Below are 23212 nucleotides of genomic sequence, written 5' to 3'. Positions count from 1 at the left end.
TTCCTCTCTCTATATCTTTCAATAAGTTGTCTAAGAAGATGTATAGCTTCCATAGTTGATCTTTCAGGCATAAAACCAAATTGATTCTCTGATATCATGACAACCTTCCTCAACCTAGACTCAATCACCCTCTCCCAAAGTTTCATAGTATGACTCATGAGTTTTATACCACGATAGTTTGTGAAATCTTGTATATCACCCTTATTCTTATATAAAGGCACCAAAGTACTCTTCCTCCACTCATTAGGCATCTTATTTGTTCGCCAAATCAAGTTAAAAAGATTTGTGAACCATTCTAAACCTTTCTCTCCCAAGCATTTCCAAGCCTCGATAGGTATACCATCTGGGCCAACTGCCCTTCTTGATTTCATTTTCTTCAAAGCCTCTACAATTTCTTTCTTTTGAATCTTGCGCATGAAGTCACGATTTATCTCATGAAAAGGAATGGAGAAGTCTCCAAGATCTTGATCATGACTATCATTAAATAGCTTATCAAAATAATCTTTCCATCTCTCCTTAATCTCCTCATCTTTGACTAAAACCCTTTGTGTTTCATCTTTGATACATCTAACCATACCCAAATCCCTCGATTTCCTATCTCTCATCTTTGCAAGCCTATAAATATCCTTCTCGCCTTCTTTGGTATCCAATTTGTCATAAACCTCCTTATATACCTTAGCCCTCGCGTTTCAAACTACTTTTTTAGCTTCCTTCTTTGCTATCATATACTTTTCCAAATTCTCATTATCACGACTCTTACTTAGATTTCTATAACACTCTCTTTTAACCTTAATAGCTAATTTGACATCCCCGTTCCACCATGATGTATCCTTACCTAGTGGTGCTACCGCCTTTAGACTCACCCAATACCTCCTTAGCCACTTTTTTCATGCCACCCGCTATCTTATTCCACATTGATTCTGAATCCTCCTCGAGACACCAATCAACTTCCTTAACTACCTGCTCTACAAACATTCTTTGTTTAGCTCCTTTCAGTGCCCACTACTTAATTCTAAGATCTATCCTATGTCTATCCCTTTTGTGACATTGTCTAATTCTAAGATCTAAAATTAAGACTCTATGTTGTGTAGCTACACTTTCTCCCGGAATAACCTTACAATCGATGCAACAACCCCTATCTCTCTTTCTAAGTAGGAAAAAATCTATCTGACTCGTATTAACCCCACTTTTAAATGTTACTAGGTGAGACTCCCTCTTCCTAAACCAAGTGTTTGCTAAGATCATATCATAGGACAAACAAAAATCTAAAATCCTTTCTCCACTTTCATTTCTTTCTCCTATATCATAGCCTCCATGGATACTCTCAAATCCGTCCCTACTGATGCCTACATGTCCATTAAGGTCACCATCGATGAAAAGCTTTTCTCCATAAGATATCCCTTGTACTACTCCATCTAAATCTTCCCAAAATTGATGCTTAATGGAATCATCTAAACCTACTTGAGGTGCATAAACACTAACAATATTAATAATATCCGTACCTAATACTAATTTAATAAGTAAAATTCTATCACCCTTCCTACGGACCTCAACTACATTATCTATAAACTGACGACTCATAACAATCCCTACTCCATTCCTATTCCTATTTATTCCTGTATACCAAATCTTATATCCCCAAGGTTCTATCACTTTTGCTTTCTCACCTACCCATTTGGTCTCTTGTAGACATAAAATATCAATCTTTCTCCTACACATAACATCTACTAACTCTACCAACTTACCAGTTAAAGACCCTATGTTCCAAGTGGCTAACCTAATTTTATGGTCTTGGACTAACTTCTTTACCCCCACCCGTCCAACAAAGTGAGGGAACCCTTGCCTATTTGACACCACACCCGGGCGCCGGTGTGACGCGTCGCTTCTGGGCGACGACCTAGCAACCCTTGCCCATTTATCACTGCCTCCGGGCCTAGAGAGTACAGCGCGTCGCTCAGTAGAGAACGCCCCAACGAAATTCTCATATTGGTTCATATTCATAGGGTATGACTAAGTTTTTATGCTGGTTGTCACAGGCCTACCGCAACCCTCCTCCTTTATCCGGGCTTGGGACCGGCAGTGTATAACTAAACAGTTATACACAGGCCGAAAAAAAGGGAAAAAAACTTTACAAAAATTATATTACAAAAGAATATATATGCATATATATACATATAAAATACATATACACATATATATTATATATACATTATATATATGCATATACATTACATTTTAACACTCCCCCTCAAACTTACGGTAAAATGACCGAAAGTTCGCCTAAAAAGAAGTAAAATCTAAGAGCTACGAGAGGTTTGGTGAAGAAGTCTACCAACTTGATGCAGAGCAGGATCGACCCAGATCCATACCGCCTGACCCAGGCAGGAGACCGGACCTGCACGATGGGATCGACGATCGGACCCAAGTAGTGGATCCGATCCAGATCACGGTACCAAGACGCAGGGGCAATGTACCCAGGCCCGGACGACACAGACCCAGCAGCAACATGAAAACGACTCGGGTCCCAAACTGGACCCGAGACCCGGATCCGCCAACAGTCTTTAAAAACCCTCTCCTATGATTGCGTGTGGCGGACTTGATGGAAGACTTCAACAGCCCTCTTTGATATTTTTTTTGCGTCCGTCGTTTTTTTCTTTCCTTCTTTATCGCGAGTGTTATTTCTTTTCTACCAACTGTTTCATTTATTTGTTCGATTGAAGTTCCATTGAAATAAAACAAAAGACCACAACAGCACCGATATTTTCGGTGACTTTTCTTCTCCTTTCCGCGTAAGGGTTGTGCCTTCATCTGCCGAAGTCAAGAACACAAAAACCGATCCTCCTCGTTGCATCAAAGTGGTATCAGAGCACAGCCTTTTTCCTTCGTCAGTGGCATGGCTCAAGAGGCGAGGAACGATCCTACAAGTGGAAAACAGCGGAAGGAAACCGGCATCGAAGATCCGATGATGCGAATGCTCGACATGGTGACGAAGATCCAGGAAAACCTACTACGCGTAAATAAGGATGTAGCCGGTATGTTGAAACGTATTGATGGAATCGAAGATCGGCTTGTTGTTCTCGAATCGCCGGTGGAGACGCCCGCAACGACCATGATGAAAGCGAGTGTTGGATTGGGCGATGAGACTGCAGACCCCGTGGCTACGATGGCGCTCGAAGAGGTCCACCCGATCCCCCGCTAACTTGTTGTGCAACCGGATGGCTCCGAGGCAGGCCTGCGCAGAGATGTCGACCGCGCGTGACGTTCCAGCAGGGGGTATCGTTCCTGAACCCTGGCGCGACTACCACTCGGGTGGTCGAAGTCCTCCAGCCGACCCAAGGGGCCATTGAAGGGCCTCCCAACACCGGCCTGGGTGCGCAGACCTGGCCTCGTGTTGTTGGGCCTGGGCCTGGTTCGCAAGGTCCAAGCATGACGTTGGGCCAGGCTGCTGGCACAACAGCGTTAGCCAAAGCCAAGGCTGACCCGGCCCGCTTACCCGTGCCCGCGCGTGGGGGCGCTGTTGTAGCCCACCAGCGTGCAGGGGGTACCGAGTCCTCATGGATGGATTCGAACCCGCAAGGGTCCAAACCGGACTACGTGACAGCGGGACCCAGACCCGGATTTTGGGGACCATCCTTTGGGTCCCAAGGAACGGGTCCCGGCCTCGAAACCCGTTACCCGACTTACCCAATTGGGTCTGGTTCGCGAGTCGCCCCGAACCAGATCCAACCTATTATTTTTTAACCCAAATTCAGATCCTCTGCCGACCCAAACCCATATCGGACCCAAACGGAACTCCAGTTTGAATTTGAGCCGAGTCAAAACCAGACCCATCTAGTTACGGATCAAGGGTCGAGTTCAAACCAGACCTTCTCACACCATAACTCGATTCATGATCCTACCTACCCCATTCTGGGTCGGACGAATAGTTTAGGACTTGACCCGATTCAGATCCAATCGGGTGATTCATCCCAATACTACACCAACCAAACTCAATACCCGTACCAGACCCAATCTGTTAACCCATCCCCGAACCCAGTACCATACCCGACCCACTACCTCTACCCTAACCAACCCATAACCCAGACCCATATTATCCTGTTCCTACCCACCTACAGTTCGAGACCCGACCAACCCATCCACCTTTAGTAGGACCCCATGTCATACCAGTGCCACACCGCCGGCCACAAATAGCTCCCACCCACGGGCAAGCCAGACCAAGACAATTTCCAGCAGTCGCCAGGCAAATTCAGCAGGGACCGGCGTGACTTGAGCGTCGACCACACATCATGGGAGTTCGTCAGCACCAGCCCCCAGGCAAGCAATACCGTGAAGATGGTGATGAAGTAGTGTTGATTGATGACGAATTATGGAACGAGTATCCTGCAGGAATGGTGGAGACTCATCAGCAAAGAGCACCAGAGCACCCCTCCACCTATGGGGTGAAGCTAGACCTTTCGGAGTTCGCAAAACGATTCGATGCGGAGCAGTTTTTCGATGGGGTCTACGTCGTACAGTTTTTCTTCGACTACTACACTGTAGCTGAGCACCGTGGTGTCTCTCTAGCGTCCACTCGATTGAGAGGCCTAGCGCAGACATGATGGGGTGAGCTGCAGAGTTCGACTGAGCGGCAGGGACTAGAGCGCATACAGACATGGGAGGAGATGCAGATGTTGATGCAGTCCAAGTTCGTGCCTTCAGACCACGCTGAGAGAGCCTACAAGGAGTACTTGACCCTGCGTAGGCACTCGTACTGTGGTCGAGTACACTGTTGAGTTTCATCGTCTATCCCTGCGAGTGCAGGTCGAGGAGACCCCGCCAGCAGGTCACGAGGTATATTTCTGGTCTTCGTCCTGCTATTTCTGATTATTTCAGTTGTGTCACAATCGAGTCATTAGATCAGGCAAGCAGTTATGCCATGAATGTGGAGGAAAATTTAAAAAAGAGGCAGGAATATAAGACCTCCCTTAGTGACCAGTCCAGTCGACCCAAGTCGAGTTTCCCAACCAGGGGAGCTCGACCCCTAGAGTAGACCCTAGCAAACCTGACCAGTCTGGACCCGCGTACCATACTAGATCCAAAGTCAAGCCTAGTGAGTCTACCATCTATTGTTTTAGGTGTCAGGAGTTAGGACATATCGCGTCCAAGTGCCCCACCGTGAACAAGAACGCCCATTTCGTCGAGGGTATTGTTGAGTCAGCATCCGATAGTGAGAGTGAGGGTGAGTCGTTGATTAAAGGGGATGACGATAGGGAAGTCGTGGAGTTTGACGGCAACGTCGAAAATTTGTTATCTATTTGTCATGTTTTGACCACACACCGAGAGTCGACCCCTGCAAAATGGTTGCGGAATAACATTTTTAGAACCTGGTGCAACTACAAGGGGCATGCATGTGATGCTATCATTGATAGTGGGGCCTGTGAGAATATGGTGTCGGAGAATGTCGTGTCTACCCTAAACCTGAAAACAGAGAAATTATCCCAACCATACAAAATGGCATGGTTTAAGAGAGGAAACGAGGTTCCCATCACCCAGCGTTGTCTAGTTCGGTTCTCTATGGGGGAGCATTACCACGATGAGGTGTGGTGTGATGTAGCCCCTATGAGTGCATGTCACATTCTTTTGGGACGTCCCTAGCAGTTTGATCACAAGACCATTCACGATGGCCGCGGGAACACGTACTCATTTATTTTTAAGGGTCATAAAATAGTTCTTCTCCCTATCAAGGAGACCGGTTTTCCCACTGTGGATAAGCCTGAGCGAGTTCCCCGGCTCGCGGGCCTATCTTACCGGTCTTTCTTGAGTCATTGTCGAGAGGATGGTTATTGTTATGCCCTGGTGGCTAAGTCGTTGATGAGTGTGTTGCCCGTTTCGGCGGACGTCGCGCTCCTTGTTGAGGAGTTTTGCGGCATTATGTCAGACGACCTTCCTGATGGACTACCTTTGATGAGGGTGGTGCAGCATGCCATTGATTTTGTCCCGGGATCGAGTCTCCCTATTCCCGACGAGCACAGGCCCGGACGATACAGACCCAGCAGCAACATGAAAATGACTCGAGTCCCAGACTGGACCCGAGACCCGGATCCACCAACAGACTTTAAAAACCCTCTCCTAGGGTTGTGTGCGGCAGACTTTATGGCAGATTTCAACATCCTTCTTTGATATTTTTTTGTGTCTGTCATTTTTTTCTTTCCTTTTGAATTCCTTCTTTATCGTCAGTGTTATTTCTTTTCTACCAATTGTTTCATTTATTTGTTCAATCGAAGTTCCATTGAAATAAAACAAAAGGCCACAACAACACAATATTTTCGGTGACTTTTCTTCTCCTTTCCACACATCGCACGACCGTAAGGGTCGTGCCTTCATCTGCCGAAGTCAAGAACGCGAAAACCGATCCCCCTCGCTGCATCACAACTAGTATTTTGATGTAATGTAGGACAGATCAATAGTATCATGCAAATACTCCTCACTGTTAAAATATATATATATATATACTTATATATATATATATACATCCGTATATATATAAGTATATGTATATACATATATGTATATATATATATTATTTCTCATTTAGATAAATACCCGATAGGGGTATTCTTGTAAAACCACTTATGTATTTTTCTCTTTTTTATTTTTTTCTCTTTTTCCCTTTTTCCTTTTCTTTTTTCCTTTATTTTTCCTTTTTTGAAATGACCACAAGGGGGCCCCACACTTGTAGTCGTTGGGGCTCCAACGGTCAGATTTCTGACCGTTGGGGCTCCCAACGACTACAAGGGAGCCCCCCCCTTGTGGTTCCTTTAGTGCTTCCCTCCTCTATAAATAGAGGAGGTCTTCCCCTCTTAAATGTATGGGTTTATACCCCTCTCTCTTCTCTTCTTCAATAATATCCAACTTATGACTTTAAGTCATTTCCATATTTGAGAGTTGTTGTGTGTGCACATTTGGTGCTTGTGTTCTTGGCTTTAGTGGTCACTCTTTAAGAGTGACATTTGCTCTATTGGTGCTTCCGCCTCTTTTCATTACATGGTATCAGAGCTCGGTTGGTGATTGGGCTTCTCTTTTGTCATCTTGGAACGCGTGCCTCTCAAAGTTTTTTGAAGAAGAGAAGAATAGTTGGTGCCGATAGAACGTGACTCTAAAGTGGAGCTCTCTTTTAAGCTAAATGGGTCCAACTACCTCATGTGGGCCTCCGCGATGGAAAATCACCTAAGAGGTAAGAAACTTTGGGGTTTTATTATGGGAACTACTCCCGAACCCTCTCTTGTTCTCACCAAAATGGAAAACGAGATTGAGAAGGCTTTAGATGGCGATGAGCGCATCAAAGCCATTAATGAACATCAATCCAAAATTGAGGATTGGGAAAGTAACCATGCCAAAATTTTGGCATGGTTCATGAACAATGTAGATCTTAAAAATTGTGCCAATATTGCCAAATTTAGAAGGGCCAATGAGGCTTGGTTTTTCCTTAAGGGTATGTATACCCAAAAGGATCTTGCTCGACAATTTTTTTGTCAAGAGAAAATTCGTTCTACCAAACAAATGGACATGAGTGTCCGAGACTATTTTAGCTCTCTAACCCCCCTTTGGGATGAGCTTGCTCTTCTTGAGCCTAAGTGGGTTGCTCCTCAAGATATTGAGCTAAGAAGGGAACAAATTGAAAAGGAGCACTTTTTTCAATTCCTTCATGGTCTTCGCCCGGAATTTGAACAAGTAAGGGCATCTCTTCTCCATAGAAGCAAAGCCCTACCTATTGAAGACGCCCTTGCCGAGATATGTCAAGAAGAAACTCGGCTTGGTTTGAGCGTTAAAAGTGATGATGTTTTGGCCGTTACTAGGCCCGGATCTAATGTTAAAGCATATAGACCTCCCCACTTTAACAAAAATAACTATGGACCTAGAAAGGGGATTATATGCCATTATTGTAATGAACCGGGGCACATAAGACCGGTTTGCCCAAAGCTTAAAGGAAAAGTTGCCGCCGTTGGAGAAGATTCTCCAAAGAAGAAAGATTGCACAAAAGAAGGAGATATCAAAGAAACTCTAAATCACATCTCCGAAGCTCTCCAACATCTACTCAAGGCTTCTCCTTCAACATCCGGGGCCGCCATTGCCTACTCTTCATCTCCTCCAGGTATGTGGATACTAGATTCCGGTGCTTCTTTTCATATGACATCTCATAAAAATTCTCTTTCAAACGTTTTTTCTGAACCTATATCTTCTTGTGTTTCAACCGCCGATGGTACATCATTAAAAATTGAAAGTATTGGATCTCTTAATTTTAAAAACTTTTTTGTTCCTAAAGTAAGAATCGTTCCTAAAATAAATTTAAACCTTTTTTCTGTATCCCAAATTACCGATCATGGATGCCAAGTCTCTTTCTCACCCAAGGATTGCACCGTGCAGGATCTCCAGTCAGGGAAGCTGATTGGGCAAGGCCATAGAAGGGGTGACCTCTATTTTATGGATTTTTTGACTCTTCCATCTAAGCCATCATGTAATCTTGTAAAGGACAAAAGTATTGGAATATGGCATGAGAGACTTGGGCATCCAAATTTTGTAAAAATGTCTCTTTTTCCGTTTTTGAACAATACTTGTAAAGACAATCACATGACTTGTAAAGATTGCATTTTTGGGAAATCTAAAGCTATTCCATTTCCACAAAGAAGTTACTTTACTACTCGGCCATTTGAACTTATTCATTCCGATGTGTGGGGACCTTCCCCTATTTTGTCTAAAGGTGGTTTTTCGTATTACGTGGTATTTATTGATGATTTTACTCGATTCACATGGATTTACTTCCTAAGTCGTAAATCCGAAGTTTTTTCCTTCTTTAAAGAATTTCATGCAATGGTCAAAAACCAATTTTTGGGAAATCTATCTATTCTTAGATCCGATTCGGGAGGCGAATATATGTCCAATGATTTTCAAACCTATTTGAAAGAAAATGGAATTCTTCACCAACGTTCTTGCCCCAACACTCCACAACAAAATGGCCTTGCGGAAAGAAAGCATAGGCACATAATAGAGACTACAAGAACGTTATTGATCTCAAGAAACATTCCAAAATCTTTCTGGGCCGAGGCGGTTCTAACCTCTGCGTATCTTATCAATAGAACTCCTTCGTCCTCCTTGAAAAATCTTTCTCCTTTTGAAAAACTTTACAACATGTCTCCCGATTATAAAAGACTAAGAATTTTTGGATGCAAATGCTTTGTTTTAACCCACAAGAATGATAAACTCTCTCCTAGGGCTATTGAATGCATTTTTTTGGGATATGGCGAAAAACAAAAAGGATATCGATGTTTTGACATACTTAAAAACAAGCTTTATATTTCTAAAGATGTCACATTCCTTGAAGAGGAAAGTGGTTTCTCGCCCCAACCAAATGAAAATATCGATTATTCATTCTTGTTTGACTTATTGCCTAAAGATGATCATATTGATCCTAATGAATTTCTTGGTGAAGATCTTGTTGAACATCCAAGCGATGATCAAAACTTAGAAGAAAATGGTTCAAGACAAATACAAGTCTACTCTAGAAGGAATGAAAGGAATCCTCCTTGTGCCCTTGAAAGATTTTCCCAAAATGAGTCCATCGAAGAGACTTCTCAAAGAAGGTCAAATCGAATTTCTAAAATACCAAATAGGTTTGTTTCTTATGATTCTTTTTCGCCTAATTTTCGAGCATGTCTTCTTGCTCTTCACTCTTTTCATGAACCATCTCATTACAATGATGCTAAGCAATATGCTCATTGGAATGATGCTATGCAACTTGAACTTAATGCCCTCAAAAAGGCACAAACTTGGGAAATCATTGATCCTCCCAATGGCAAGAAACCCATTGGATGTAGATGGGTTTTTAAAGTGAAAACTAAGAGTGATGGTTCATTGGAAAGATATAAGGCTAGGTTGGTAGCCAAAGGATATGACCAAGAGTATGGGGTAGATTATGATGAAACCTTTGCCCCCGTTGCTCGAATGACTAGTGTTCGAACTCTTATTGCTATAGCCGCAGTTAAAAAATGGCCAATTTTTCAACTTGATGTTAAAAATGCCTTTTTGAATGGTAATTTAAATGAAGAAGTGTATATGGAACCACCTCCAGGTATGGATTTAAATGAAAAAAATTTGAAATTAAAAAAGGCTTTATATGGTCTTAAGCAAGCACCTAAAGCTTGGTATGATAGGTTTAGTAACGTATTAATAAATTTAGGCTTTTCTTCTTGTTATACTGACACTGCTCTTTTTGTGAAGAGAACAGGTGACTCCATTATTATGCTTCTGTTGTATGTTGATGATATGATCATCACTGGGAATGACAAAAAGGGAGTAAATGATGTTAAGTCTATGCTAAAAGATACCTTTGATATGTCTGACCTTGGTTATTTACGATATTTCTTAGGTATTGAAGTGGCTTATTCCGAACGTGGATACATCTTATCTCAGATGAAGTTAGCTGCTGAAATTTGTACCAAATCAGGAATATCTGACGAAAAGAAAGTTGAGACTCCAGAAGTTATCAATGCAAAACTTAGACTTGAAGATGGTGTTCCTCTTGAAGATCCAACTCCCTACCGTCAATTAATTGGATCCCTCACTTATCTATCCATCACCCGTCCTGACATAGCTCATGCGGTTCATGCAGCAAGCCAGTTCCAGCACGCACCTACCACAGTTCATATGGCGGCCGTAATGAGAATTGTGCGATATATCAAAAATACCATCTCAAAGGGACTCTTCTTATCCTCTTCCTCATCTCTTGAATTGACTGCTTTTACTGATAATGACTGGGGAGGCAATCCCAATGATCGTATCTCAATTACGGGTCTTTGTATCTTTTTAGGAGAATCTCTCATCTCGTGGAGATGTAAGAAGCAGCAGAAAGTCTCCTTATCATCTACTGAAGCTGAGTATCGGGCTATGGCGATGACAACTATGGAAATCGTATGGCTCAGAAGTCTCCTTGCCGACATGGGCGTTCTCATTTCCACTCCTACCAAGCTCTGCTGTGACAACAAAAGTGCGATATACATTGCCAGCAATCACACCTTTCATGAACGGACAAAGCATATCGAGATGGATTGCCATTATGTTCGAGACGAATATCTCAGAGGGACTATTTCGTTACCATATGTTACTTCAGAATATCAGCTGGCTGACTTCTTCACCAAAGCGCTTCCAACTCCACGATTTATGTTCCTCCTTAGCAAACTTTCGGTCTTCTCCCCGTAAAGTTTGAGGGGGCGTGTTAATATATATATATATATATATATATATATATATATATATATATATATATATATATATATACATCTGTATATATATAAGTATATGTATATACATATATGTATATATATATTATTTCTCATTTAGATAAATACCCGATAGGGGTATTCTTGTAAAACCACTTATGTATTTTTCTCTTTTTTATTTTTTTCTCTTTTTCCCTTTTTCCTTTTCTTTTTTCCTTTATTTTTCCTTTTTTGAAATGACCACAAGGGGGCCCCACACTTGTAGTCGTTGGGGCTCCAACGGTCAGATTTCTGACCGTTGGGGCTCCCAACGACTACAAGGGAGCCCCCCCCTTGTGGTTCCTTTAGTGCTTCCCTCCTCTATAAATAGAGGAGGTCTTCCCCTCTTAAATGTATGGGTTTATACCCCTCTCTCTTCTCTTCTTCAATAATATCCAACTTATGACTTTAAGTCATTTCCATATTTGAGAGTTGTTGTGTGTGCACATTTGGTGCTTGTGTTCTTGGCTTTAGTGGTCACTCTTTAAGAGTGACATTTGCTCTATTGGTGCTTCCGCCTCTTTTCATTACACTCACATGTGTAGTGACAATCCATCTCGATATGTTTGGTACGCTCATGAAATGTACAATTGCTGGCAACGTAGATCATACTTTTGCTGTCATACCATAGTTTTTAGGCTTCTGGAACTTGCCAGCAATCTTATGAGTCAGACCACCTCTATCGTTGTGGTAGTCATGGCCTTGTATTCAGCTTCAGTGAATGACACATGATAGACATTTTGTTGCTTCTTGTACCACCAGGAAATTAAAGATTCACCTAAAAAGACACAAAAACCCATGGTTGAGAGCCTATTATTGGGATCACCTCCTCGTTCAGCAATAGTATAAGCAACTAACTCCAATGTAGACAAAGTAGGCAAAAATAGGCCCATAGAAAGAGAAGTTTTAATATATCTAATAATGTGAAAAATTGTTTTCATGTGAATAGAAGTAGAAGCATGCTGAAATTGACTAGTTGTATGTACAGTGTGTGTTATATCAAGTCTAGTAATTGAAAGATAAGATAGTGCTCCAATAAGTTGTCTCTAAAGAGTTGGATCTTCAAGAGGTTTCCCATCATTGATTCTCATATTGGCATTGACAACCTCTGGGGTATCAATTGTCTTATCATTTGTGATTTCAGACCTAAAGGCAATATCAAAAGCAAATTTAGACCGAGACAACAAATACCCTCAAGGAGAATAAACAACTTTAATTCCTAGAAAGTATCTCAAGAAACCCAATTCAATCATTTCAAAATGATTTTTAAGAAGTTTTTTAATGTTTTCTACTTTTGTTTGTCTCCTCTGATGATGATCATGTCGTCCACATACAAGAGGAGGATAATGACACTTGCATCAGCAATCTTAACAAATAAAACTGTGTCAGTAAGACAAGTTCAAAAGTCAATATCAAGCATAACTTTTATAAACCTGTCATATCAAGCTTTCAGTGCTTGTTTGAGACCACAAAGAGCTTTGCTTAAATGAAGATTTTTTTCCTTAGGAATGTTCACACCAAGGGATGCCTTCATATGTACTTTTTCATCCAATTTTCATTAAAAAGGATATTTTTGACATCCATTTGATATATTAGTCATTTTCTAATAGAGGTTGCAACTACTAAGGTCCTAACAGTGACCATCCTAGCAACTGGAGCAAAAATTTCGTCATAACTTATACCATATTCTTGGGAGTAACCCTTAGCCACTAATTTAGCTTTATATCACTCAAGAGTTCCATCACTTTTGGTTTTCACCTTGTATACTCACCTACAACTTATAGGTTTTTTGCCACGTGGAATATCTTGAAGTGTCCAAGTGTTGGCCTTTTCTAAAGCTTTTAACTCTACCCTCGTAGCTTCAACCCACTCAGAATGTTCTTTAGCTTGAGCATAGGTTGAAGGTTATACATAAGAATGAATTAAAGTAATGCAAGCCTTGTACTTAGAGGAAAAAGATTCATAAGACAAACTTTTCAAGTGGTTTTGATGTTCTAGATGGCTTTCTTGTTTGCACTTCAGGTTGCTTTTCCATGTCATAATATTTTTATCACTATGGGATTGCTCTTCACTAATCACATAATTATGAGATTGTTCTTCACTAATCATATCATTTCTAATGTCATTACCATTATCAATGTCACATTCACAATCACAATCATTAGAATCATGCTTTGAAATTAAATCTAACAAGGAATACTCAATTACTTCCTTAGATTTTTCAAAATCAAAGAAACTTTGCTTTTCTACGAAGGATGCATTTCCCAAAACATATAATTTTTCATTTTTCAAATCAAAGCACATGTAACATTTTTTGTTATATGCATAAACTAAAAACGCATGAGGAATGGCACGGAGAGAGAGTTTGTTATTTTTGTTGGTGAAAACAAAGCATTTGCACCCAAAAACTCAGTCTAAAATAATCAGGAACTAATTTAGAGAGTTTTTTAACTTGTGAAGTATTTTGCAATAAAGAGGATAGCATTCTATTGATGAGATACACAACAATTAAAGCGGCTTCAGCTCAAAAATCTATTGGTACTTGGTTTGCTATAAGTAAAGTTTTTATAGTTTCTATAATATGCATGTGTTTTCTTTTACCCAAACTATTTTTTTGTGGTGTGTGATGCCATGTAAATCTAGGTAGTCTTTAAATTCTTTTGATAAAAATTCTCCCCCTGAGTCGGTTTTGAAATATAGAAATATCATTTACAAACTTATTTTTTACCAAATTATGAAATATTTGAAAATGTAAAAAAGCTTTGGATTTATGTCTAAGGAAATAGATCTAATTATAACTAGAAAAACCATTCACAAAAATTATATAATATGCATATCCACCTTTTAAAACAACCGGTTTTGGACCCCAAACAATTGAATGTACTAACTCAAGCGGTCTAAAAGAAATAAAAGTTCTTTCTTGAAATAGTAATCTCTTCAATTTACAAAGAATACAATCTTCACAAGTAAAATTTTCATAATTGCAAAATTTTTCAACTTTGAAAAAATATTGAATTTTGGATACATTTGAATGACAAAGTCTTGTGTACCACAAATCCAAAATCAATTTCTTAACATTACAATAAAAAGTATTCTTGGGAATTTCCAAAAGAAATCATGTAGTAGAGTCCACCCTTCTCTATGGTCTTCTCCTATCTGCTTTATTGACCGGCGATCCTGCACACAACAACCAGCAGATGTGAAAGAGACATTACATTCATGGTTGAATATTTGAGAATCGAGCAAAAGATTCAAATTTAAATTAGGAATATATCTAATTTTTGAAATAGAAAATCTTTTGGAGTTTTCAAAAATACTTTGGAAATTCTCTATTCCTTTTATCTCAATAAATGAACCATCGATAGTGAGACATTTGAGGTAGTATGACATTAAGTCAATATATCAATGTTGGGGTCATATGGAAAGATGCATCAGAGTCAAGAAGCCAAGAGGACTTACCGGAGTTAGAAAATGATGAAATTGCAGCTCTGATTGAGGATGATGCCCCTTTGAGAAGAGGTTGAAGCGCCACCACCAATTGAGCCAATGACATGTTTCCAATCGATGAGTCCTACGGGTTGCTAACGTCATCATCTCTTGAGGTGGTCCAACCAAAGCCACCTTCTCTTCCCTCCTTAGTTTTGGACATTGAGGTTTGATGTCCCGGTTCATGGCAATAATGACATGATTTTTCGTTTGTCATACTCATTCCCTTGTCTCCTGAAATATGGTGGTTTATATGTACTAGTATAATTGCTTAGTCTTGAGACGACTAGAACTTAATCATCTTTATTTTTTGTAGTACGCCTTTTAAGCATAATACTAAGTTTTTCAATAGTATCAACAATAGAAAAAAAAAATTCTCTATGAAGGAGGGTTGATTGGGTTCATTTATAAATTGATAGAAATGTTCCGCATCAACTTGCTTTTGGCAGAGCTCAATATCTTCGGGGCAATGCCCCTTAGGTTAAAGAAGAGCCAACTCTTCCCAAAGTTCGGATAACTCGTAGTATTCCCAAATGCTTTTGTCACCTTGGGTCAGAGTTCGAATCTTGTCTTGCAAATTGCATGCATGTGCAATATCCTTAAGGGAATACATATTTTTGAGGTATTTTCAAGCTTTATTAGTATGATCAAATTTCGCATGATTAGAGCACTTTTTAATATCAATACTACTAATAAGCCAAGAAATAATCTTGGCATATCCATTCTCCACTCTTTCTATTTTTTCTCATAATTGCCTATAGCCTTAGTTCTCTCTTCATCTGAAAGAGACACTTCTCATTCTCCACCTTAGTGAGAACTAGTTTTGGCTTTGGGTCGGATCCATTTACTAATCCCCACTACCCTTTACTAGTCAAAAGTAATACAAAAAAAGAAAAAAAAACTTTACAAAAAATATATTACAAAAGAATATATATACATACATTACATTTTAATATGATGTTGGAGACCTAAAAGCTGTATGCACCATGGAACATATCAGATGCAAGTGTTCATTTATTTTCTTAGTTTTTCTTCAAGAGGAAGAACAATAAAAGCCAGAAAAGTAAATTCAGAAGGTAGTTGCGGGCCCAGCATATCTTTGTGAATGAGATGGCTTGAAGGGGCAAGCCTCTGCAAGCTAAAACAGATGAAGCTGACGATTCATTTTGTTACTCATCCAGATTGAGCTGAACTTATTTACAGTTATTGGCTACAGGATTGCACCCAACAGCCTGAGATAATCAGCACAGCACAAGTTGGTTTGACAAGTATATAAACTATCCAACAGACTACACACACCAGCTATCAAGCAAGAGTTACCCCAGATTTTGATATCACGCTAACCAGCTGAACAAACACACATAAAGCAGCTACTGCAGGGAAATCAGAGAAATACTGATTTTTTTTAGGCAAAAATGAATATTGATTATGTATAGCATTTGTAATGAAACAATCACAACAAAAACCTGACCCGCATGGACTGAATTAACATCCTGCGGTGTGTTGTTGTAATTTAGTTAAACACTAATAGAACATAGGCAGTCCACTGGACATGGATATTCTTGAATATAGACATCTTTAACATGGTTATCACATTTATGGAGTCCATATCGATAAAAAGTGAATGCTTCAGTACATCATTTGGATTCCACATGACCTGCAAGTGCAATATCCCAAGATCCATAGTTTGTTGTATATTGGTCTTTGTCACTGATCGCTAACCCATTTTTCAATGTCACCTCCAATTCGGAGTACATGCAGGGATTTAAGTTAGACATGATTGAGACAATATGATTAAGTTCAGTCTAAGTCAAATTGGCTCGGTCAGACCGACCTATGTTGGCAGCTTAGTTGTTAAAGGCGCTAGACGGATCCTAGGCAGTGAGCCCCTAAAAAGACTAGGCGGTACCCCCAAATAAAAAAACAAATAAAAAAACATACAAAATATGTAAACAAACTACTAAAATTAATAGCAAACATGTATACAACATAAAATCAATCAACAATAAGCAATAGACAAATAATAACATGTTGTCGAACACTGTAAAGCAATTATATTACATAAAAACAATCAAATAGATAACTCATACGCTTATAGATTATATATGAATTAAGTACACAGATATATATATAATATAAATACATAATATTGTAAATTTATAATATATGTTTATGATATGTTAATATATATAATCATATACAATTACACAAAAAACATATATATGTGCGTGCAACTGCGCACCAGACCGAGACACTACCTCGGCTAGGCCGCCTAGGCTCCCCCTTTGACAACTAAGCGGAGGGGTGTAAGGAGGAGGAAGAATAAAAAAATACGGTAAAGAAGAAAAACAAAAGAAGAAAAAGAGATAATAAAAAAAGAAAGCTTTTGGGGCGGGAGGAAGAAGAAAAAGAAAAAAAGAAAGAAACCTAGACCCATAAGCCTAGGCGGTGGCCCTAATCCTAGGCGGAGCCTAGGCGCAGCTTTTGACAACTAAGGTTGGCAGCACCAAATTGTCTGGATGATTCAATCACTGAATGAAATTATCACCCACATGCCCATTAACCCATTCACTTTAGTAATGAGGTCCTAAACAGTGACATGTCTAAGGGATATCAAATGGAATTAGTTTATACATGCAATAAATTCTTGCCTAGCAGATGCCAAGCAGAAGGAAAGTAGAATTCAAACATATAAGCTATTACCACTATCAGATAATCAAATGCTAACTCCCCCTTCTCCTGGCTAGATTTGGACCATGTTGAGGTTTGACCTGTATTTAGGATGGATTGGATTTGAACTGAGCCAAGGTTAGGTCCACCTATTCAGCCTGGGCTATATTTCACCTAACATTTAAGTCATGTCAAATGCTGGGTTGTTTTGGGGCAAGGTCACAAATCTCTCTCCCTGCAAAAACTCAGCGACGAAAAATATGGCGATATTTTAGAGGGTTATTCACAAAAAACATACCCAAAAAACTTTTTATAATTTAGACTCACACCTAAAAGATTTGGTAATTCAAATGTAGATCTCATTTATTTAACGGTTAACTAAAAGCATGCCTATGGTTAGTTCCTAAGTTGGCCTTTCCATTTTTGTGCAAATTCACAATTTTTCTATTAAGAAAAAAGTCAATTTTACCCTTATGTATCTTTCCCTCTTTCCCATTATATTTCCTTTTTCAAATTTTCCCTTCTAGAATCACACATAACCCATCTCCCTAGACTGCATGACCCTCCATCTTCCAGACTTCCACCACATCAAGGAAGGTGTACCAAATGAACGTGGAATTGTGAAGAGAGAGAGAGAGAGGACAAAATGGGCAAAAAAACTAATGAGGATAAAACTGGTATAATTTAATAATTAACCATTAAGCATTGTTAAAGGGAGAAGAGTTAACAAGCTTATGAATTTGAATAACTGAAGATAAAACTAGGCATGATTTTGAATTATAAGCTTTTTAAGTATGACTTCAAAATATTAAAAAAAGAGTGTTTTTGTAATAATCCTGTTTCAAAATTCTGGTTTTTATTGAGAAAATCTTGGGAAAACATCGGCAAATATAGAGATATAAAAGATATAGAATACAAATATGAATATACATAATACAAAATTCCAATATTTTCAAAATAGGTAATATTTTGAAGATATCATATTTTCCAATATTCTTATCAGCCTTTAAAAACGTCATGATAAAATCACAATATTTTGAAAATATTGGTGATATTTGTGACAGTTTTGGGCTACGGATATAGTAAAACTTCACACATGAACATCCATAAAGGAAAATGCAAATACATATGGACAAAGATACTAAAACTCAAGGGCACAAACATCTAAGACTTTTTATTTCTTTTATAGGCAAATACCTAAGACTTAATAGAAGCTACAGTCATCACTATCAAGCACACAGTAATATCATCAATGGTTTTGTTACAAGCAGTGTTGTTAAAAACGGGCCTCAAGGTGAGGCCCTTTGTGCCTTGAGAAACACATGTGTAGCGCAAAAGGCCCAAGGCCTAAGCCTCATAGGCCTTAAGGCGTATGCCTCGATGCGAGGCATGCCTCATGCTGAGGTGCACGCCTCAAACTGATTAGGTCAAATGGGGGTCAAAGCCCCCGTTTGACCCAAATCTAATATGTAAAAGGGAGAAAAGTGGGGGAGGCCCGATGGTTTAGGGCACTCCCCCTCTTTTACCTCTCTCTCTCTCTCTCCTTCCGAAAGAAGAAGACGAAAAAGAAGAATAAGAGGTATGTACCCCTCTCTCTCGTCTCTTCTTCTTCTTCCGTTTTTCTCCTTTTTCTTCTTCCCTTCTTTTTCTTGTTCCATTCTTCTTCAGATCTTATTCGCCTTCTTCTTCTTCCATTCATTTTCTTCTTCTCTTCTTCTTCTGTTTTTCTTCTCCTTTTTCTTCCAGTCTTCTTCTACCATCCTTCTTTTTCTTCCCTCTTTTTTTATTCCCTTCTTCTTCTTATTCTTAATGACTGGATTTTTTTTTTGCAATTAATTGACTGTATATAAAAATTGTATATGTCAATTTTGTTAGTTTGTTTATGCTTTAGTCTGATTATATAAAAATGGTATATGTGAAATTGTTACTTTCAGTTTGTGTAATTAGTTGCAAATATGCATGTGATTGTGCATGTACGTGTAATTGACTGTTAGATAATGAAAATTAAAAATATTTTCTTGTTAAATAAAAATGTTTGTTTTTTGTTTGTGAGACTAAGCGTAGATATGGATTATTATGTGTAATTTTAGTAGTTTGATAGAGCTAATTTTTTGAACAAGCATGCATGAAAAATTAGCTTAATGTTTGTTTAGAACTTTAGATGAATTCGTTTGTATTATATGATGATGTTGACTAATTTGGTTGTTGCTTCATGAATAAAGCATTTTTTATTTATTTGTATTTTTAGATATTTTTAAATTTTTTTAAGTTTTTAAAAATACATTTTTTGAGGCTTTACGCCTCACTTCATTTTTGGTGGAGTGCTTCGCTACACCTCAACGCTTTTTACAACATTGGTTACAAGAATTTAAAAGATTTTTTTTGGGTGGGGGTTGGGGTGGAAAAGCTCAGTAAATTATCAACAATTATTTAAACGAACACGAGATAAAAAATTATAGAATTAAAAATATATTTTTGAAAACAATAAAATGATAACATGCAATAAATAGATTTTAGCAATATTTCAAATTAACACAAGATTTAACCTTTCATATAAAAATCAAGAAATGACAAAAAGAACATTCTAATATTTACAAGATTATCATAGTAACACATTGATAGGACAGACATGATCATGAAATTGAGATAAAACCATCTTTAAGAAAAAATGGATATTGGACAACCTGCAGTTCCAAGACACAGGTATCTCAGACACGGATATCCAATGAATCCAATGTCTAGACACCCATAGTAACTTTTAGGTCACGAAAGAAAAAGTAGAATTTTTTTGTCACAATCAATAAACTGCAAGATTGAAAAGTCTATGAAACTATTAGACATCCGTGCTAATGCCCCAGTCAAACAAAAACCCATAAAGAGCGATCTCACCTGCATGATAAGAGAAAAAGAATAGTAAACTAGAACTCTTTCAAGGATTAAAATGGCAATGCCAAATAATGAAAACATTTACATTGTCCAATCATGACAAAAAATAATGTGACAGGAAAAAAATTGAAAAGTAAAAACTCAAATAACCTATATACCACCAGAGGAACCAGAAATATTTGTCCTAAAATACAAAATTTTCACTGTATTAAGTGAATGCCATCTACACAATTACAAGGTCTGAATAATATGATGATACACTAGTATTTTAAGTTTGATCTTATTTGGTTCAAAAGACTAGGGTTTGAATCTCACACATTCACAAAGTATGGAAGTGGATCTCGCACCTCTGAACTGTTATAAGCACGGAGCATATTGACAGGCTGCAGCTTTCCACGAACATCATAAAATACTATATAGCCACTGTTTGTCCCAGCTGCCAGCATCCGACCATCATCTCTAAATGCCAAGGATGAGAATGGTGCCTCGAATGAAGCAACAGATGATATCCTTTTACTTCCAGAGTCAAAAGTGTATATTTTCTTATCTAGGCCACAACTAGCAGTTATCTGCATGTCAGTAGACAAAACTAATTAACTACAAACTCCAAGAACAGTCAACACACTAGCATCTTTTAAAGATGAAGCATCTTCTACAAAGAAAATGGGAAGTTCTTACTTCATACAACAATTAAACATGCAAAATAAAATTTCACCAAGTACCAAAAATGGGTAAAGGCAAGACCTTGTCATTTGAAGGTGAAAAGCAAACACCAGTAGTAGGTGCTGAATGTTGCTTCAGCCAAGAAGCCTGTTATGAGAAAACAGTAGTCATATTTTTATGACACATAAGCATTACATGATGGAAACAGTTATATATAGCATAGAATAACAAGATAGCAAGTAAATATCATCACAACCTACAGCACAGAGAACAGTATAAGAAGGCAATTGTTCCCATTGTGAGGAAGAATTCATTATTTGCAACCAGATGACACAGACCCAGAATAACAATCTGGTTCAAGTTCAAATGATCAACACCAGATTGTGAAAATTCACCTATTAACTTAATATCAAAAGCGCTAGGTGGTGCCTAGGTGTTTTCCCACCCAAGTACTAGGCATCACCAGGGCCTAGGTGTTTTCCCACCCAAGTACTAGGCATCTCCTAGTGACACAAAAATATATATATTTATTTAAAATAAAAAAATTTAAATCATAAAAGAAAAAGAAAAAAGATGAAAACTTTGAATATTTCAAAGTAAACAACTAAAATATGATTATAATGTTTTAAACATTATAAAAAAACAACTATAAAATAACAACCTTGGAGCTTCCCCACCTAGGCAGGGTATTTTGGTCTTTTCACATGTAATAGTGCCTATTTTAGAAACAGTATTTTTATTTTTGTTATTTTTTCTTTTTCCTTTTTTTGCCCTTTTTTGCCATTAAGGGGCTCTATGGTCTTTTGACCATAGAGTCGTTGGGACTCCCTAACAGTCATAAATATGATCATTTGGAGCTCCCAATGGCCTCCCTCTCTCCTGTAAAGTGTATAAATAGGGGTGGTGTTCCCCCCAATTCTTCAATGCTTTTAGCTAGAGTATATGTTCAATAAAGACATATTTTTTTATCTTTTGTGTTGCCCTTTGTTGGCTATTGTATTGTCGCATAGTGGACTTGTGTTTGTGCAATTTATGTTTGTGATCTTGTAAGCCCTTAGAGGCATTTGTTTTATAATTTTCGCATGTTTCATTACATGGTATTAGAGCCAAAGTGTTCTTGGTCTTGTGGAAAGTGGCCATCAAGTGTTTATAATTTAGGGAAAGCATTCAAAAGTGTTTGTGCTTACGGGGACTCCAGTGGACGTACTCTTCCACATTCTTCTCTTTCTCCTTTCTCTTTTCTATCAAGTCAAAATGGAGCATAAACATAAAATTGATCTCTCCTTCAAGCTAAATTGTTTCAACTAAATGGTGTGGGCATCCGGTATGGAAAATAACCTCAAAAAAATAAACTTTGGGTATACGTGATGAGCACTATCTCGGAGCCTCAACTTAAGCTCACCAAATTATAAGGAAATCAAGAGAAAGCCTTGGAAGAAGATACTCGAATTAAAGCTATTGAAGATCATCAATCTAAAGTAAAAGATTGAAAAAGTAACCATGCAAAAATTCTTGCATGGTTTATGAACAATGTTGAGCTCAAAATATATGTCAATATTGATAAATTTTGTAAAGCCAATGAGGCATGGTTTTTTATGAAGGGCATGTATACTAAAAAGGACCTTGCAAGACAATACTACTTGCAAGAAAAGATTAGGACTACCAAGCAAAGACTTGAATGTCTGAGATTTCTTTAGTGCTCTATCATCATTCTTAGAACCTAAGTGGGTTGCCATTGAAGACGTTAACTTAGACGTTAACAAATGGAGAGAAAGCATTTTTTTTTTCATTCTTGTATGGGCTTTGGCCCGAATTTGAACAAATTAGACCTTCTCTTCTCCATAGATCTAAACTCCTTCCTTTAGAAGATGTGGTTGCCAAGATATGCCAAGAGAAAACTTGTCTTGGCATGATTAAAGGAGGAGATGAAGTGTTGACGGTTTCTAAACCCGACAACCATGTAAAGACTTACAAGCCTCCACACTTTGGGAGACAAAATAACTATATTGGCAATAATAACTATAGTGGTGGCTATACCTACAGAAAAGCTATTTGCCACCATTGTAACGAGTTGGGACACATAAGGCCTAATTGTCCCAAGCTCAATAGTACCTCCAAGAACAAGGTGGCTTCCGTTGAAGAATTCACACCAAAGAAGGAAGAATCATTTAAAGGAGGAAACTCATTTTCTCTCTCAACTATCGAAGGCACTCCAA

At 38.5% G+C, this 23212-nt stretch overlaps 1 protein-coding gene across 1 annotated transcript in view; it reads right to left on the bottom strand.

Moving 5' to 3' along the window:
- Window positions 1-21047, bottom strand: part of LOC149821403 (protein NEDD1-like) — a 38796-nt gene extending 17749 nt beyond the window's left edge. Inside the window, exon 1 of the mRNA XM_089983677.1 lies at window positions 20681-21047. Coding sequence (XP_089839803.1) covers window positions 20681-20908 — 228 coding nt within the window. The 5' untranslated portion in view covers window positions 20909-21047. The remainder of the gene's footprint in view (window positions 1-20680) is intronic.
- Window positions 21048-23212: the final 2165 nt, after the last annotated feature.

Source organism: Nuphar pumila, chromosome 12 (genome assembly GCF_984573655.1).
Source record: "Nuphar pumila chromosome 12, dmNupPumi1.hap1.1, whole genome shotgun sequence".
Lineage (NCBI taxonomy): Eukaryota > Viridiplantae > Streptophyta > Magnoliopsida > Nymphaeales > Nymphaeaceae > Nuphar > Nuphar pumila.
Note: the sequence above shows the minus strand (reverse complement) of the source record. Positions and strands in the feature narration are given on the sequence as shown.